The sequence below is a fragment of the Siniperca chuatsi genome, linkage group LG1, assembly GCF_020085105.1.
Source record: "Siniperca chuatsi isolate FFG_IHB_CAS linkage group LG1, ASM2008510v1, whole genome shotgun sequence".
In the NCBI taxonomy this organism is placed as follows: domain Eukaryota; kingdom Metazoa; phylum Chordata; class Actinopteri; order Centrarchiformes; family Sinipercidae; genus Siniperca; species Siniperca chuatsi.
Window position 1 is genome coordinate 35,552,730 of NC_058042.1, and position 20,538 is coordinate 35,573,267.

Genomic DNA, 20,538 nt, shown 5'->3' on the forward strand with positions numbered 1-20,538 from the left:
CTCTGCATCCTCACATCTTTCCATCCTTTTCTTCTTTCCTTTTTTCCTGACTTTTTTTTAAATCTGTGAACTATGTCTAACCTTTCCATCTTTCCTTGATCCCTCCTTCTTTCCATCCCCCTACCCACCTTAAGCCATACCTCCCTCTTATCACGCTTCTTTTCATTTCTCCTGTTCTTCCTTATGGTCCCCTCCCCAACTATTTCTTTATTTTGCTTTCTCCCTCCTTGCTCCTTGCATTTGTCTATCATTCTTCCTACCTTCCTCCTGTCTTTCTCTCCTTTCACCCTTGCTCTTTCGCTTCTTAATGCCACTCCTTTCTTTTCAGTATCCCTCATTTTGCCTCTTCCCTTCTTTTAATTTGATATTTTTTATTCACAAACACCTACTTTACATCATTGCATTTCAATACCCCTATATGCTTTATTTTTGCCAATGATTACAGTTATCGCTGCTGATTTGAGTGATGCAACAACCTGATCTCCCTGTAGGAGTGACTGAAATGTGTCTGCTGTCATTATCAGGTGGAGCGGGGCTTCAGGGCAGTTCATATATCTGGGGTGGAGCTCCAGCACATGGGCCAGCAGACAATGGGACACTATCCGGTCCATTTCCATATGAACGGAGACGTGGACGAGAGGGGAGGCTACGACCCCCCCACCTCCATCAGCGATCTGTCCATCCACCACTCCTTCTCCCGCTGCGTAACCATCCATGGCTCCAACGGATTGCTGGTCAGTTAAGAATTTTTACTCAAATGTAGTTTTTTATTCTATTTTTACTTGATGCATTTGTAAGAGACATAATTAAAGAAATAGTTTGACATTTTGGGAAATATGCTTTGCTTTTCGAGAGTTAGATGAGAAGATCAATACCCCTCTCGTGTCTGCACAGTAAATATGAAGCTACAGCCAGCAGCCAGTTAGCTTAGCACAAAGACTGGAAGCAGTGTGAAACAGCTAGCCTGGCTCTGTCTAAAAGTGCCAGCACCTGTAAAACTGTCTAATTAACACATTATATCTTATATCATTATAAGTGTTGTGGTTTTATGGGGGGTTATGTGCTGGATTGTGTTTTGGCTGGGTGGCAGTGACGTCCTGAAAGGCTGGGTTGATACTTTCACAGCCATTTGCAATCTTTGTTTGCAATTATTTATCGGGAAGCCTTGCACTAGTGACATACTGTCAGCCCGTTATCAGTAAAATTCAATGTTTCTGTTCCCTAACAGGTAAAGGATGTGGTGGGCTATGACACGCTAGGCCACTGTTTCTTCATGGAGGACGGTCCAGAAGAGAGGAATACCTTTGACCACTGCCTGGGTCTGATGGTGCGAGCCGGGACCCTGCTGCCCTCAGACAGAGACAGCAAAATGTGCCGTGACATCACTGAAGGAGCTTACCCGGGATATGTGGCCAACCCACGCCAAGACTGCAGGTAGGACAACTGCACGCACTGTTTAACCTCTTCCATCCCACGGAGGGTCTGCCGTGGATCTGCCAGGTTGAGATCCCAAAGTTTCCAAAGACACTAAATATATCAAGCTGAACTTTGATAATGATGTACAACACATGTTTAGTTTGGAGATACAAGGTGTTCAACATTGCAGTAGGGATAAGCAGTAACACAAAATTACTGATACAATTCCAGCTGGTCAATACAAACTTTAAACTTCAACTCAATGCAGATGTTTTTGTTGCGTAAAACGTGCGTCCATCTGGCGGTCGGACTAACATGGTTCTGGTATCTAACCCGCAGCGCAGACACCCCTGATTTTACCATTTTCTTCTAGTTTTCCCAACTTTTCCCAACTTTTCCCAACTTTTCAAGATTTTCTCTTTCCTGACATTATGACGTGCTGCTCCAAGGAATGACTAGGAAGCAGACATACAATGTGATCAATCAATCCCTCGCTGAGATGAATCAGGCGTAATAATTAGTGTAGTTACTAGTCAATAGTTTAAACAATCACCTCACGCATTACAATACATGGCCTTGCCTATGCTCTTTAAGATTAATGTTACATTTCATACAAGTAACCTGAAGAGAGGGTCACACTCAGGAGTTTGCCATTCAATTGAGTTTACTAACTCATCTGTCTGGTAGCATACAAAATGTTTTCGGCCATCCGGCCTTCATCAGTGTATACAAAAAACAGGGATATGGTCCTATTTAAATAGGTCAGGTGGGTAAACAGGTGAAATCACTGCAAACCTCACCCAGAATGGAGTCACACACAGTCAACAGGTGAATACAATCATTGCGACTGGTGTTGCATACTGCCTCAAAGCAAATTGTCGTTAAACCTTGGAACTCTATATATTTTCACCTTAAACCTATCAATAGGTCAGACAGTTTGAATAGTGATCATTAAAAATTATTTTAAAAAAACCATTACAAAACAACTATGGTAACCACTGTGGACATCAGGTTTCTCACCGTTCATAAAGCAGGTTAAACCAATAGTTGGCTAGATAAATATATTCGAGTGTCAAAACCCAACTGAACATTGTAACTTCCAAAAGATTCATTATTCAAGCCGTGACATCCGCCATGATTAAGTATTGAATGTTTTCCTCAATTCCTTGCAAATATATTATTATATTAACTTAAGATAAGAGTAACAATTTATATATAGTAATATTCTGGAAGTTACCATGTCACTGAATTTACAAAACAGGGATCAAGTTATTTTCCTCACTCATGCCAGTAGGATACAGAGTTTTCAGATGATGAAACACTCAACACTTTTCAGGATTACTACCTCTGTGGTTAAGCCACATTTTCTCAATGCCAATACATTTCACATCCTCCGTTTTGTGTCCATGTTCTCAGAAATGGCGTGCCACAGGTGATGTCACTTCTGTCCATCTAATACTACTCCTGTGCTCATTGATTATATATTATTTATTGCATTGACAGAATAGTAGAAAATTACATGGGTGGAGTTACAAGAATGAGGGATTAGATTTGATACTCCTTTCTTTGTGTGTGTGTGTGTGTGTGTGTTACTACTTATTAAATGTGTCAGTTTTCACCATATTGCTACGTGAGGTACATGATCTACAGGGGAAGTTTCCCATAATGAATGTCTTCGGTCTAACTGTATGTGAGTCCGCCTTCACCAAGCGATCTTCTTGACCTCTTGTACTGTATGTAAACAAAGGAGGATGCTGAAAACTGTTTTTAATGTCCTGTCAGATGACAGAATATGCCAATGTTTCACGATTACAGATATAATAATTGAACTGAACGGTTTATAGGTCAAAACATAGTTCACAAAGTGAGGTCTTTTCGTTCTGTTTTCCTTGACAAATAGCTGTTTTCTTTCGGTTTTGTTCACAGTCTCTATCGCTAAGTGGAGGCATGATTCTGGTTCATGATTCTTATTTATATAGCGTCAATTCATAACAGAAGTTATGTCATTGCACTTTTCCTATAGAGCAGGTCTAGACCGTACTCTTTATAATATTATTTACAGAGACCCTATAAATCCCACCATGAGCAAGCACTTGGCTACAGTGGCAAGGAAAAACTTCCTTTTAAAAGGCAGAAACCTCGAGCAGAACCAGACTCGCGAGTGGGAGAGGAAAGAGAATACAAATGCAAATTCCACATACAATTTTAAAATAATAATAATGTAATGGTAGTGGTAATATTAATAAAATAATAATAGAAATAATAATGATAATAACAACAATTATACGCAAACATTTTAAAGGTCAGAAAATTACCTGAAGTTGTGAACTTATCACAACTATCATCATACATATCAATGAAATAACAAATTTAAAAAAACTTTAGAACTGTTTTGTTCTTAAGTTTATGCATGCAAATGTGTGACTCAAAATTCAATTCAATTTTATTTATATAGCGCCAATTCAAAACAGAAGTTATCTCATTCCACTTTAGAGTGCAATGAGAAAAAGTGCTAACATGGATGTAAACATCTAGTGGTAGCTGTAGGAAACCACTAAGACACCACCCAATGTACAACCTCCACAACAAGAAGGTGGCAGAAGTTGAATATAGATCGGAGGGTGTGATGATTAATAAATACTCTCTCAGCCAGTCACGTCACTTGTCTCATTGCTCTGAAACAGCTGTGCCAATCACAGGGAGGTATGATGTCTTCAAGAAATCATATTTTCCATATCTGGATGCTGCAGAGCGGCACGACGTGAACACACAGCACCGCAAATCTGCAGCCAGAGGCAGAAGGTGTGGGTTTTTAACTGTTGATTGGTAAAATGACAATAGAAATGAATAATTGATTAAATAAAATAAAACAAAATTGTCTGGTAAAGCATTTATATGATCAATCATCAGTCCAACGCTATGTCAGCCATAATTTTATTGTATTTCACATTGTAAATGATTACATCAATGGATTTTTTTTGGTTGGAAAGGAGGCTGTGATGCACAGGATTAATGAGCAGCATAGTGCAGAGTTATAATGGACCAGTCGGCTGTGTGTAGAGGTGTATGGGGTTATTTTGCCTGGTGTCGTTAGAAAGTGATTTAATCAGGGTAAACACACTGAATGGCCGGGCGTAATGGCACTGCGCCTCTCAAATCAGAGGCTGCAGATTTCTCAACATATCTGTTCTGCTGTCTTCAGATGGCTGCAGGCACATAATGAACTTAAGAGTAGAGAAGCTTTTCATACTGTATTAAGTAGCTGTGGAAAATAGATGATATGAATTAAAAAATATTAATATAAATTTATAGATAAATGCATACTTCCTGCTTTAACCACATTAAACATTATTTTTTGTTTCATTAAAATTTGCTGCTATTTATTGCTGTGCATTTGCTCCAAGTATTCTGTTTGCTGTTGTTGATGAAATCCTCAGACTGGCATTGTGCTACAAACAGAAGTGGTTCTGAGACGTCTATTCTCAGTGCAGAGTGTCGACCTATTTTCCACCAAAATACCAATAACTCTCTTTGCGCTGCCTCATTTGAATGAACCTCCTCTCACCTGTGCACTGTACGCTTGGCGCCAAGTGAATGTCAACGTTAGGAAAATACCAAGCTGTCAGAGCACTGCTTGCGCTGTTTGTTGCGCTGCTACAAAAATAGGTCCCAAAGAGGGGATTATGTTAAAAAGACTGTACCTTTGGAAGATACCCACTTGATTTCTAAGCCTTAACTTCAGATTATGTCCCCATTACTTCCATTGGACGCACAATAGAAAGGTTCTTTTAATGGCCAGAACAGGAGGAATATTACAGCAAGCAAAATCTGTTTCAGTGTTTTTATTGGCAGCTGACGATTGTTTTATTGTACTTGAAAAATTCTGAACTTATCCTTTAAAGCAAGAATTTTGATCTTCTATTTTGAACTACAACCAACATGAGGCAAAGCCCAGCTCAGCTGTGTCCACCACATGGAGACACACACACTCACAGAAATGTTTCTCTTTCTGTACTTGTGAGGACCCTTATTGACACGATGCATTCCCTAGCCCCCAGCCTTAGCCTTAAAACCAAGTTTTAGTGAGTAGTAGTAGTGAGGACCAGCCAAAATGTCCTCACAATGCAGAAATGTCCTCACTACAATGGTTAATCTGAAATCGGTCCTCATCCAGATAGCAATACAAGCCCACACTACACATTTACCAGTAGAGGAAGCCTCTTTCCTACACTGCACCTTCACTTTGTTAGAAAGGCATTATATTTAAAGCATAAAGATGGAGCTCAGAATATAAAGCACTTTAATCCAGGTCACATGACTTTTTTTATCTTTCCACACTGCCTCTGCCTTCAGCTGCAGAGCATAAAGGCCAAGGTTAGGGATGCATAAGGGCACTGGCTTTCGCTGATATGGAGTCATCCACCTGCTTTCCAACATGAGGGCAGGATTTGTTGTTTCTAATGTTATCTTAGCCTCTACTTTCTGCTCCTTTCCTTTCCTTTTTTCTTTTCTCCTTTCATCTGTCCTCTCCTAATTATAACATCCTGGTAATACATGATGCACTATACTCCTAGTGAGGCTTTTTGTCCAATTTGTCTGCATCAATATATTCTGTAATGATTTCCAAATCCCACTGTTTTTTACAGTGGCCCTGAGGGTCAAAACACAACAACATTTCACAAAACACAACAACATTTCTCCTCAGTCCTTTCAAGCGTGCTTCCGGGTCCCACGGGACATTTTAATGTCATGATACAGTATGTTGAAAGCATATCAAGAATTCGGCTACATCATGTCCTTTGTTAAAATATTCTCTTATGATTTGAATCTTCCCTTCCATCCTTTCAAACTCAGTTTAAGATTTGTACAAGGACACTGCTGAGAGCAGTAGGTTAGCCTACACAAACAGAAAATGACATTGAACTGAAAGGGACTCCTTTCTTCGTTCTTTTCCGTAATCTGAAATGTTGTTGTGTTTTGATCCTCAGGGCCGCCGTAGTATTTATTACTGTGGTTCAAAAATTCCAATTTAATCAAAGATGATTGCTCTAACAATGTTTCCCACTGTAAGATTCATGATGATGATGTCAGTTTTTTACGCTCCCTTGGGATTCCTTCTAGTCTTTTCCCCTGTCATTGTTGAGTTGTGTAAAATTGAAATGCTCAGATGAGAACAATACATTTTAGTCAGAATTGCCATTTAATCTGAGCCAGATGAATGTGCTGAGACTAAACACTTTACTTATTTAAAGAGAGTGTGTGTGTGTGTGTGTGTGTGTGTGTGTGTGTGTGTGTGTGTGTGTGTGTGTGCTTGAGCATGCATTTAACAAAACAAATTATCTATCCACGCCATCTCCTTTAGCGGAAACAGCACGACATGGCTGTTGGTTGTGATTATAAGCATCGATTCCTTCAGTAGAGATGTTTCCACTCACAAACACACACAAAACGTAGCTTTTTAACAAGGCCCGGCAAACCCGCTCTCGCACATCAACATACCTGATTTCAACAAACAGAAATGTGCTTTTTCACTAAAGATGTTCACTCCCACATCTGCAAACTGAATATCAGACTGACATTTAGACTAACTGCAGAAGTCAGTGAGTGTGTGTGCTTGTGCATAAAGTCTATTTGTGTTGTATTGGTTAGATTATTGAAACTACAGTAGTCGGGCTTTGATATGGGCAGTGACAGAGCAACATTTGAATTTAATTCAAACAAGCATGTAACATACAGTAAAATATTGCCTCGTCCATTCTTATCATTCCAAACTACCTTGAGGCTGTCTGCTATCTCCCCCTGCTGGTCGTTATCGGTGTGGCCACTGTAGCACACTGCTCTGATTCCACTGATGCAAAGAAATGTATGTACCCACGCGAGAGGAGGAAATATCAAATCAAGTCTTTTATCAATTGCAGTACCACTCACGCTGTTTATTTGTCAGTCATGTGCAGTGGTGGCCCCCCCTATACGCTGAATATGCAATTGCATGGGGCCCCGCAAATCCTTTCTTTTTTTCTTTTTTATAAAGAAAGTTGCTGGGGGACATAAAGCCAATCAATGGCTCTGACCAAGAACAGGGGGCCCCACCGCAATGGATGCATCATGTCAAGCTAACATTACCAACATGTCTGTTGGTAATGGCTTGAGCGCTGGAATCTGCATCACCCACAGAGAGGGAGAGGAGGGTGTACGTGTCCGCACAGAGTGCCAGGAGAGCTGTCGCGGATGGCAGAGACAGAGAGATTTTATTCCACCGGCGAGAGTAGTCACGAGGATAGAACGCTCAGGTGATTTAAAGGCAGCAGTATTACAGAAATGCCCCTGACATTATGCATGAATGAATGAATGAGATCAGAAATTTCACTTGCTGCATTCTGTCAACAGGTCGACAGGCACTGTCATCAACAACCAGCAGGCGTCATGCATGTATGCTAACTAAATATCTGACAACCCTGCATCAACCTATCACAATGTACTGAATTGAAAAATATATTTTTTAATTCTTACATTTATCTACAGTTGTTACAATTAACGCCATATATGAATTACCCAGTCAGATTATTAGTGCATGAAGGATCAAATTTTGTTTTTGAGATTATTTTGAATTGTTGCTGTTGAGTGTTGGCTGGGTTTTATTGTTTTTCTGCCAAGAGCTGTATTACCCTCAGGGCAAAATTCTTAATGAAGGCATGTTTAGTACAAATGTGTGTTTTGTGTATTAATGTCATGCAAGGATTATGCCCACTTTATAGGTTCCAGGAATATATATATATATGTTACAAGTACTTTGGAATACCACAGGCAAATGGCAACCTCGAAGAGGTAACAAGAAAGACAGCAACGGCCAAATACCTCCAACGAGTAAGGCAAGTCCTAAGAAGTCAGCTCAATGGCAAAAACAAGGCCCAGGCAATAAACAGCTACGCCCTGCCAGTGATCAGATACCCTGCGGGAATAATAAGGTGGCCAAAGGAAGAGATACAGACCACAGACGTTAAGACGCGAAAGCTCCTCACCATGCATGGAGGGTTCCATCCCAAATCCAGCACCCTGAGACTGTACGCTAGCCGTAAGGAAGGCGGCCGTGGACTAGTGAGTGTGAGAGCCACTATCCAGGATGAAACATCCAAGATCCACAAGTACATCCAAGATAAGGCCCCAACAGATGACGTACTCAGGGAATGTCTCAGGCAATGGGGAACAGAGGAAGACGTGCTGGAGGAGGGACCATCATGGGAGGACAAACCCCTACATGGGATGTACCACCAGAACATAACTGAAGTGGCTGATATCAAGAAGTCCTACCAATGGCTAGAGTGGGCTGGATTGAAGGACAGCACAGAGGCACTCATCATGGCTGCACAGGAGCAGGCCCTGAGCACCAGAGCAATAGAGGCCCAGATCTACCACACCAGACAAGACCCAAGGTGTAGGTTGTGCAAAGAGGCCCCTGAGACAATCCAGCACATAACTGCAGGGTGTAAGATGCTGGCAGGAAAAGCATACATGGAGCACCATAACCAAGTGGCTGGCATAGTGTACAGGAACATCTGCACTGAGTATGGACTGGAAACCCCAAGGTCAAAGTGGGAAACACCTCCAAAGGTGGTAGAGAATGACCGAGCCAAGATCCTGTGGGACTTCCAGATTCAGACTGACAGAATGGTAATGGCGAACCAGCCTGACATCGTGGTGGTTGACAAACAGCAGAGGAAAGCCGTTGTGGTTGACGTGGCGATACCAAGCGATGGCAACATCAGGAAAAAGGAACATGAGAAACTAGAGAAGTACCAAGGGCTAAGAGAAGAGCTGGAGAAGGCCTGGAAGGTGAAGGCAACAGTGGTGCCCGTGGTCATCGGAGCACTCGGGGCAGTGACCCCCAAACTGGAGGAGTGGCTACAGCAGATCCCTGGAAGAACACCAGACATCTCGGTCCAGAAGAGTGCAGTACTGAGAACAGCAAAGATACTGCGCAGAACCCTCAAGCTCCCAGGCCTCTGGTAGTGTACCCGAGCTCGAAGGACGAGACCACCCGCGGAGGGTGAAGAACAAAGTTTTTTATATATATATACAGTATATTGAACTATATATTGTATAAACAGTAGTTTATAGTTTTATTTCGTAGTTCTCGGCTCCAGCCAAAGTAAGGAGGGCCCCCTGTTGTCTAGAGCCGGCCCTGGTCATGTGTCTGGTGGCCCGGTGTGTATCGGTCAAACTAAATGAACCCTTAAGTTAAGATTTGCAGAGCACTCGCCCTCCCCCCTGAAATTTTATGATGTTGAAAAGATTTCCCCATTGCTAAGAGGAGAGGACATTCTGAACAAACCACCCTTGTTACCAGACAGAACATTCTTTCTTTCTCCAATGTCTGCATGTGGCAACTATTGTATGGTGTAGGTTAGGGAAACATTGTGGGTATGGTTAAAACAGTAGAAATGACTGCACTTGCAGGTCTATGACAGGATGCAAACCGTTTGCGAAACTACATAAAGGACACGCTTCTTCCTGTACAGTATATCCCTGCTGGTTTTTATCAGTGTGGTCAGTGTCCTTGCGCAGTCAGTCAAACAGCCCCATGTCTTTGCTATTGGATACTTTTTAATGACAGATTTTAATGAGAGAGTTATGTTATGCTACTTGACTCTGCCCTGCCTTGACTTTATTTGACCTTCAGTCACATTCTGACAGTTAGTTTAAAAATAACATATACATCCATGTTTCCACAAGTGGGTTAACAGGCAACAACAGAGTTAGGAAGAGTTTAGGTGAGAGGCAGAGGGAAACAAAGACCCAGAGAAAAGCAAAAATAAAACAAAACGAGTAGAGGGGGGAAAGTGGAGAAAGGAGAAGTTCAAGGTGTAGTGCTGTCAGGTGCTAAACTGACATTTCTATTCATATTCATTACCCTAAGCTGCCTTTTTGCAAATACTTGCAAATGGAAATATACTGATTTTTTCATTATAGACTGGTGCATGTGTGAAAGGTGCTTTCTGAGGTGCATACGTGCACACAAAAAGAAACCCAGAAGAATGTGCGCATTTATGAATAAAACAAATGTTCAGAGATGTCTGTGCTGTAAGAAAAGGTTGTATAGTACAAATGTAAGTCAAAAGAAGCCAACAATAACTGACGCACTTTTTTAAAAATCTAGAAATCCAAGAGGAAGATGCAGAAATGAAGAAAAAGAGCAAAATCTAAGAGACAGTATGAAGATTAAAATGAAAAGGTCTGGACCCAATTCTATCTACATGAATATATGGAGACAGATTGAGTGTCAGTGTCCACTCACTGTTTGTGTATGCACTGCAAGTGCTTGAGAGATGGCTAACAAAGTTTAGCTGTGAACACTTTGGAAGTTTGTGGTTTACTGTGTACCCCTATACTGTATACACAAACCCCTGTAGACTGAGCTACTGTAGAAGTCTGAACTGGACTGGTGTATGACATCATTATAAACATCAGCGAAACAGCAAGGACCCTGGATAAGAGAGTGAACACCAGAAACAGACAACATCAGCTGTCTGTGAACACCAGACCAACATCAACTGGGAAGAGGTCAAATGTCATCAACCAGGAGTCCGCGGACGGCCGGAGAAAGATCAAGGAGGACAATCACATCCGACACCAAAGACCATCTTTGGTCAGAGACAGAAGGTAGCATCTGCCCCCATGTACAACCACCTGTTATCATGTGACCAACAGTCCATACTTAGGTCACATGACAACGACGCAAATTGCATCTGCTGATGAAGACAGTGAGATGAGGTTGAAAACCTTGGTAAATGCTAGTAAGTGGACCTTGAGTTATTTTTCATGTGAACAACTGAGTGCAATGCTATGAATGCCTTCAAGGAGAGACTGAAATCTGAAAATGTGCGCCATTATTCCTATATTTAAACGGCAACATATCGTATGAACTAGTTCTGTTTGAGCATAGCGGGACCTTTAGCCTGCGCAGTGTTGCACTTGAGCTGTTGTTGTGAAGGCAGAGTAATGGGGGCATCGGCAAAAATGCAATCTTACAGAGCTCACAAATGAAATTCCACCCACCTCCAGTGAATTTGGGTGGAGGCAGAAATGTCAGAGGCAGATATAACAACCTGTGCAAATACAACCAAAACTATCTGCATAGTGAGATACCACTAGTGGGAAGTGAGAAAATATGTTTTTCTGTAATTTGGGTCAACAGACCGTCTAAATGTACACCAGTCAGCAATCAGTCAGTTTTTAAGATCAGGTCTGTGGTTTATCTTTGATTGTAACAACTTTTCTTTCTCTTTCTTTTTCCAGCAGTCAATTTGTTTGGTAAAGTAAAAGCTAAATAAATGAATCCAATTAGGCACAGTAAAGCTGTCCTACAAATTTATTTTGCAACTGCAACTTATAACATTATAACCTGAAATCTTTTCCCTCGATGGAAACTGAATTAGTTGAAGAAAGGTAGTTTCCCCTCCCTCAAGCCAAATCCATGTTAGTGTCTGCAGTAACAGCAGTTACTTTACGGAGACTTCCATGTAAATGATTCCATGGTGCATGCTCCCACGCACCAGCATGTTTGAATGTTTCCAGCTTGTGTGACCTTTACTCTGTGTCAGACTACTAAACTTTCTGTCTCTACATCATAATGTTACATTCATCACTTTCAGTCTGACTATAGGCTTTTCTAATGCAGCAATCCAATTCACATCATCCATACATCATCACTATCAACTCATCAAACATGGCTCCTCTAAAAGAGAGAAGAGAGCAGAGATTCTGTCTGATCCTCTCTAACAGAAGACACATCAAGGAGCCTGGGGGGGGACTGAACCTTAATTGGGGCTGGCTGAGACCTTGATTACACTAGAGCTAATTCCTTTTTCATTCCAACTGAGCTGCTGCAGGGGCTGATGGGTAGAGGAGCGTATATCCTTGTTAAGACTGCATAATTTAGAAGCAAGGTTAACAGACAGGTCAAGATGAGGGATGTAGCAGAGAGTTAAACCACTTTGCCACAATTTGTTTGCAAAGGATTCTGTCACCTTCTAGGCTTAAATGATAAAATTATTGTTGTGGAAATTTGAGCCGGGCTTTTATCCTTACAAGTAAGTATCGAAATGCTTTCTGTTTCCAGCAGTTGCCTCCTGCTTATTTTTATTGTTTTTTAATTTTTGTTATTATTTGTTTATAATGTTTTACAGCGGGTCCAGTATGTATCCAAATCCGGGCCAATAGTTTTGATAATTTGATAAAAGAAATTGTAATTGAAAAACTAAAATTTGAAACTGAAAGTTAAGTTTTGATCTTGAACTTACAATGATGTATTCAAAACAAAAATAAGTGTAGGAAAGGTTTTTTTTAGTCTAAATATGATTTTGATTCAATTCTGGAATTCTTTAGAATAAATAATTTATTTTCAGTTTTCACTTTCATATATATTTTGATATTTGAGGTCTTATTATTTTCAGAGTCAGATCTTTTTTTTACAGTTTCAAATCTTTTTTCACTTTCAGATAAAAAAAAATTCAGTTTCAGACGTCTGGCCTTGATCTGGCGTGGGGGGCGTGGCATCAACTGAGAGGGCGTGGAATCATGAGTGATAGGATAACAAAGAAGGCTGAGTACCTTCCACTATCACGTTGCCTTCAGGAAACGTAGGTACTGCGAGAAGTATGACTCAACACTTTCTATACACCATATTCACGTGATTGGCTGTGAAGAAAAACTGACTCCAGTGACAAAGTTCCATTTAACAAGCTTTTTTAGACCACACCTGGCACCAATCGCAGTATAAGAGCAATAAAATATGCCAGATTGTGCTGTTCAACAGCCGCACTATAAGGACTGACGTCCCCCACATACCACTGTGAACGCAGCGTAGTGTCAGCTTGTAATGGCGTCCGCTCCACCAGGGCAACCTGCTGGCGCCAGCGTGCAGGTAAGAAATGTTAGCTATTTTTTTTGAATAGATACTCTGGGAAATTAGCTTAAATATTCTAAAGATGGGTCATTTTTGTAACATGGGGACATGCAGAAAGGGAAAAGAGGTCTCTTAGGTGGGGAATTTGCCAAAGCAGGAAATTAACAGCATTAACTAGCTTTATACTAATGTTAGTGTTTATGAATTTTACACTCCTTTCAGTGTCCAGCTCAAGTTTTTGCCTTTAATGTGTATTGTCTTTGTTAACATCTGTGTTTACCATAATGTCGACTATAATTCGACAGTGGCTGCAGCTACACAGAGCCTTATACATGTGCTCACACAGAAGCTCTCTCTAAATATAATAATGCTAATGTTATTAGTGTAACCTTTTCATAGAGTTAGTTTACATAACCTTTGCAGTCCTCTTTGTTGATGTATTCTGATGCATAAGTTACGCCTTCCAAGTTTGCTCACTTTGCATATGTCTTAAGTGATAACTCGCATGTGGTTTGTTATATATATGGGTGTGTAACTTAAATCATTTAATCAAGCTAGCTAAAAGGGACCTTCTTCAGAGACTACTGACAAAAGTGTCCCAGGACACCCCAAGGACTGCCCCTAGATGTGGACTATTTGCAGTTTGTAGTGATCCAGGAGATGGTTCTTTTTAGGTCATTTTCGGGCCAGGTTGAGATGCCACAGGATGTCATCAGTGCTTTTACTGAGCTGTCAATATAGAGGACAACTCAAATCTGACACCAAGTCAGGTGCCACTGTTGCAAGGAGAAATGGGACGGCCAAAATATGTTGTGTCTCCTCAGCAACTACAAAGCCTGATAGAAATGTCCTTACCAGTGTCATGCATTGCAAAACTTCTGGGTGTATCTGAGAGAACAGTGAAACGGCGCTTGCACGATAATGGCCTTTCCAAAAAGCAGTTCTACAGCAACCTAACTGATGAAGAACAGGCACTTTGGTGAGGTCAGTGAAGGCCAGGACACCACATGTATGATACCAAATGATGAAAGGAATCCTGCAGGCCATGGGCCACCGTGTCCAGTGGAACGGAGTGTCTTCATCCATGCATCGTGGAGACTCTGTTAGTGTACTCTCAAGAATGACAAGGATGGTGTGTGTTGCAAGAAGGACATATTTTGTTCAGGGTCCTCTGCAGTTAGTACATATCAACACAAATCATAAACTCATCAGGTAGGCCATACTTTTGATATTTACATGCTATTTAGATATACAATACTTAAATACTTAATACCTAAATAAAGGATGATACCCTTGTTTTGCATCCGTAAATAAATGTACACAGATACAAATTTAAACTGATTTTGTGTTTTTTTTCCCCAAGAGATATGGTCTTGTTATTTTTGGAGGGATTGATGGGCTCACAAAAGGTAATTACTTTTCACCAATAACCAATACTTATAGACAAAGTGAGATGATGACAGATATGGGTCTACTGCTAAACTTGCTGTAGGGCGTACAGGATCTATATTTTTGTCAATATCCATCTTACCACTGACTCTGGTGTGAACAAGCTTGTATTTATATACATTTACAAGTCTGAAAAATGCTTTTATTTAATTTCCACTGAACGATATTCTCTGCTCCAGATCATGTACCTGGGTACTGCGACCAATAATAAAGCATCCACTGCACTTGATTTCTTCTCGGAGGCAGTGCAGAAGTATGGATTTCCATTAAGGTAAGACCACCAAATAGGTGTAGCTTACCATGGTACTAATTCCTCAGTGATTTGTGCATTAGCTGTCAGTTAGATGTATAATGGTTTTTATATGTTAGGTGTCAAACAAATGTTATACTGGCCATCAGCTCCAGTATTCTTGATTGAACGGTTTGATAATTTCAACCGTTTTGCACATCACTGGACAATGTTTTGACCAGTGAGATGACCAGAAAGACTTATGCACAACTAAGACATGAAGTAAGTAGGACCGACTCTTTAATTCAATTACTACACTAATTTGTTGAGAAATTGCCATTTTAGTCAAATCCTATACATCATTACTTGTCTAGATAAATCAAAGTGAATCAAATCACTATTTATCTGTCTAAAGCCCTGGTGATGATTAAATGTATAGCATACAATATTTAATCACTTCACCTTCTATCTTTCCTGGTAAACAATTATTAGAGTGATTTGGCTGATACTGTTAGGTATACATTTTTTCCAAAGTCTATGTATTTGGAATTCTCAAAAAATAAATAAAGATGTTAAAAGTTACTGTAGCCTATATCTTCTTTTTTTACATTTAGAAACCTGAAATGGCCAACTTACAAAAACGTATTTTATTTTTTGTTTCTTTATGTGTGTGATACATTCTTTTTAGAGTAAGAGGTAACGAAGGAGTGGAAAATATTGGTATAGTGCGATGCATTTTCCCTATTAGGGGCTGTGGAAGGGGAAGTTTCCTGTCAGGAAAGAGTGTGCACCATCAACGGTATATGTTTTAAATAATATTCAGGAGAATAATCATGTCAGATGTTGCCTTCCACAAAGTCATAATTTGTCATAGTTCAAATATACTGTTCAAACTTGAGGGTAATTTCATGTTTTCTTTTAACAGAAAAAAGAAATGGAAATACCATGGGTTTTTCTTTTTATACCAAAAAGGCAACAAACAAAGCTGTTTTTCCATTTTTGTTGTCTGAATCAAAAAAACGACCAAACCAAATGCAAATTAAAGCTGCTGCGCAGCTGTGAGTCGGGACCGGGCATTTTGAGGAGGAGGAAGAAGAAGGAGGAAGAGGGAAAAAAAGAAGACAAAAGCAGTCCATCAGCAGAACATTCCAGACCAAAGTCATCAACCTTGAAATCACGCTTCTCTAATCCACACAGCACAATGACTGAGTAGACATTAGCATGTTTATTCTGCATGGGCAGAATAGGACTCAAACTCACAACTTTAGACATTAAAGGCAAGTTTTTCTGTTTCTTCGTTTTTTGATTCAAACGAAAAAACAAACTATCAAAATGCACACAGACCTGTTTGGGTGACTATTTCAAACGTGCACTACGAGATTCTTCACAGCCTTGAGGATGAAGGTGTTCTAGATCCTTCTGCAGTGTTGTGCATGAATGTGCTAAAAGAGCGTCATTCATTGAACACGCTCATGTGAACATGAGCGTCGTTCACACCCGTGAGAGTTAACCCGGCATGCCGGTGTTTTGGGTCACAGATTTTTGAAAGACACAGCGAGATGAAGCATCCATCTTGGGAAATATCTGCGAATGAATGATGATCACAAGCGATCATTAACAAAGGGTAAGACGAGCCAACAGCCACAAAGTTCCTCCACCCAAGTCAAACTCACAGCATTTCGTAAAAGAAAGAAGAAATTAACATGAACTAGTTCATTTTTGGTACTGTGAATTTAGTTCAAAATTCAAAACTGTAAACTATGATTGTGAACTTGTTCATGCAGAGGGATCTCGATGTCTTCATTGTGGGTTGGGATAATCACTATCTAAGAGAGAGCAAAATCTGTCCACACAAAAACTGCAGACAATGGGACTCATCCAGAATCCTATTGATGCTCCATACCTGGCAGAGGTACTAATAAAGTTTTTATTTTTTAAGCATGGTATTGACTGTTATAGTTGTGGCCAGTATTCCTCTATCATAGAATAACAATGCTCACACCATTTCATTTGAAAGATTTTAGACACAAGCATTGTGCTTAAAACAGATTTACAACACTGTAAAGGAAGCCCTCAAAAATTGGAAGTACAACTGTATTTTTCACTGTATATTACACTACTGATTAAAATTGGTGGTAAGGACAGTTAATGTTATTTTTTTTTAATTATTATTATTTTATGTCATTTATAAAAACATGTTGCAAAGTGGTTTCCAATCACAGTATCAAAAAGAGATAACAGATAATTTTATTTATTCAAATTCAAATTGCAGAAAACTTGCTAATATCAAGGTGATGCTTAAAACTATTAAAATGCAATATATACACAGCATATAACCACATTAAATATGCATTATGTATAAAGTTTGACATCTTAATAACCTTTTTTGATGGATCAACTTTTCAAAAGCTGAACAAAACATATTTCATTGGCCACATAAAAGAATTGATACTATGTTGATACTTGCAAGTTCTGTTTACGTTGATCAACTTAAAATTTGCTTGCCTTTATACTTTATGTCCCCTGATTTCTATATGACAAATTTATATTAATTATATTATACATTTGAATCAGATTTTTTAAAATGTAGGAAACAGAGAATGCAGATCTTGATTTCAATGCTACCAGTGAGCTAGATGCAACCAGTTCTGGAGTGATTCTTCCACCTGTTGAATGTCCCCTCTGTGAGCAGAATATGGCAGGCCTTAGGGCCACTATTGATGTTATAAGACGATCTGAGTCCTGCAGCTGAGCCATTTATTTAGCTGAATTGAACTATGTACTAAATCATGTGAACTAGATGCAAACATTATATGTTTCAAGGGTTTAACCAATAAGTTTACAATGAATGTGTTTTAAATGTTTCTTTGTTGTAACAAAATTGAAAGCCACATGGTAAAAAAAAAAATCTCTGGGTAGCCAGTGGTGGAAGAAGTATTCAGACCCTTTACTTAAGTAAACATACTAATACCACAGTGTGAGAACTCTCCACTACAAGTAAAAGTCCTGCGTTCAAAACCTTACTTAAGTAAAAGTAAGTATTATCATCAAAATTTGTACTTAAAGTATCAAAAGTAAAAGTACTCATTGTGCAATAAAATGCTCCCTGTCAGTGTTTTCCTAATATATATGATGTTTCTGGATTAGGATTGTTTCTGCCCAGGAGGCAGGGCTGAAGGGCTGAGTAGGTCCAAGTGATGACCAGACATACGGAGCAACTCATGAGGTCCGCGACGAAGGCGAAACCCCTCTGGAGGACGGACTAAAGACCGGTGACGAAGACTGAAGCCATCTGGAGGTCTGGTGGAATGCCGGCGGTGGAACCCTTCTGGAGGCCGGCGGCATGGCTGGAGAACAAGATCCGGGTCTGGCGACAGGTCAGCAGGACAGGAAGCCGACGATGGGGAGACTGGTAGAGGAGCCGGCGGAACCAGTGATGCCAGGGAACCAGGAGCCTGCCACTCACGTGGAACAGGAGAGTGTTGATGCGATCCAGCAGCGGCAGGACGGGGCGGCTGCAGTCCAGCAGTGGCAGGACTGTGCTGCAGTTCAGGGGGTTGCTGTAGTTCAGGGGATTGCTGCTGCGACCCAGCAGCAGCAGGAATTTCAGGGTTGTGCAGCAGCACGGAGAGTTCTGGAGACCGCTGCAGATCTGAGCTAGGTGATGGCTGCGGCGAGCCAGCAGAGGTAGAATAGTGCTGCAGCACAGAGAGTTCAGGAGGTTGCAGCCCAACCGGAGCAGGAGGAGGTTGCAATCCAGCAGAGGCAGGACTGTGCTGTTGCGATCCAGCAGAGGCAGGACTGTGTTGCGGCCCAACAGGGAGTTCAGGGGTGTGCCACGGCCCAACAGAGAGTTCAGACCGCCGCGGCACAGGAACTGGTGTCGGCTTGGCTGCCGACTTGGGACCAGGCAGGACTGCTGATGGCTCTGGGGTGCTGGGCAGCTGAGTCTCTGGGGCACTGGGCAGTGGTGAAGATGAGCAGCTGGGCAGCGATGATGAATGACATTGTCGGGAGCCATGCTTCCTCCCAGGGGGTTTTCCAGAAGACGCCAAGACAGGAACGGGCTGAGGTGCCAGCTGGTTAGCAGGCTGAGACACAGACTGGAGACTAGCATGCAGGAGGTGGGCATGCAGGGATATTGGCTGGGAACTAGCAGGCTGGGGTGTAGGCTGATGACTGGAAGAACATTTCTGTCCCATATTCCATGTAAACACATGACAACATCATTGACAAGGAATGCTTTTTTTCATTAACCCAGCATTTCCATCATATAGAGGTCTTACCTGGTTAATTAACCCTTGCAACTGAACATCTGCCATCACTGTCAGGTTTATCTGCCCACTACAGGTAACTGTAAGTCCATGGGCTGAAAAAGGCGGTTGGTCACCTTGTGCCAAACTAACAGCCAAAATTTATCCAACAGTACTATTTTTAGACTTTTTAGGTACAGGGATGATGGTGGCTGTCAGGTGGGAACAATCTACTGTAACAGTGATATGTTGAAAGTGTCAGTAGTAACATCAACTAGCTGGTTGGCACATGTTCTTAGTACATGGCTCGGGATGTTATCAGGCCCAGCAGCTTTACTCATTTTCACTCTCAGCAGGATTCTTCTCACGTCCACTGTGGATACTGACAATGGCCGGTCTTCTGGAGGCGGAGTAAACTTTACAGCTGACTCTTTGTTGGGGAGATCAAAGGGAGCATAAAATGTCTTAAACTCATCTGGTAACGTGGCCTCACACATAATAGGGGAGCTCCTGCTTTTTTAGCCTGTGATGTTTTTGATCGCCTGCCACATTTGTTTGGTGTAGTTGGTGTTGAGGTCTCTCTCTAGTCTCTCCTGATGCCTCCACTTTGCCTCCTTGATGACAGCTTTCAGTCTCGCTCTAGCAGTGTTGTCTCCTTGTCTCCTGACCGAAAAGTAGCTTTCTTGGTTCTGAGTAGAGCCCTCACCTCTCCATTCATCCAGGCTTTCTGGTTTGGGAATGATTTTATTGACTTTGTGATCACCACATCATCAACATATTTGCTGATGTATGATGTCACTGATGATGTATATTCCTTAAGGTTGATGTGGTTCTTCTGGGTGGCGGCATCTCTGAACATGTGCCAGTCTGTGCACTCAAAACTGTCCTGTAGAGCTGCTGTAGCTTCATCTGTCCACACTAACTGTTTTTACTGGTGGTTTGAGACCTTTTTTCAGCTGGGTGTAAGTAGGCAGGAGAACCAGGGAAACATGGCCAATAGACCAAAATGGGGGCGGGGGAGAGTTTTGTAGCTGCCAGGAATGTTCGTGTACACACAGTGTAGTTGTTCCCCTGGTGGGGATGTGTACATGCTGGTGGAATTTAGGTAAAACAGTTACAAGGTTTGTTTGATTAAAATCACTAGCTACAATAAAAACACCATCTGGTTGTTTTGTCATGTGACTGCTGATGAGTTCCTGAAGTGTGTTTTTTTAATTTGCATCTGGATGAAGTACAAACAGCATTTACTGTGGTGCTCAAGGGCCTTCTATGTCAAGTAGTATTTTATT

At 41.1% G+C, this 20,538-nt stretch overlaps 1 protein-coding gene and 1 long non-coding RNA gene across 6 annotated transcripts in view; both read left to right on the top strand.

Annotated features, from left to right (window-relative positions):
• The window catches only part of LOC122873908 (cell migration-inducing and hyaluronan-binding protein-like), a 214,188-nt gene that overhangs the window by 155,595 nt on the left and 38,055 nt on the right, over positions 1-20,538 (top strand). For all 5 annotated transcript variants that reach the window (XM_044191249.1, XM_044191278.1, XM_044191259.1 and 2 more), the window contains 2 exons: positions 525-734; positions 1,229-1,434. In XM_044191249.1, coding sequence (XP_044047184.1) covers positions 525-734; positions 1,229-1,434 — 416 coding nt within the window. The remainder of the gene's footprint in view (positions 1-524; positions 735-1,228; positions 1,435-20,538) is intronic.
• On the top strand, positions 14,391-18,279 carry LOC122873923. Its single transcript, XR_006377539.1, has 4 exons — positions 14,391-14,727; positions 14,947-15,038; positions 15,137-16,908; positions 18,144-18,279. It is a non-coding gene; the product is annotated as an uncharacterized LOC122873923 (long non-coding RNA).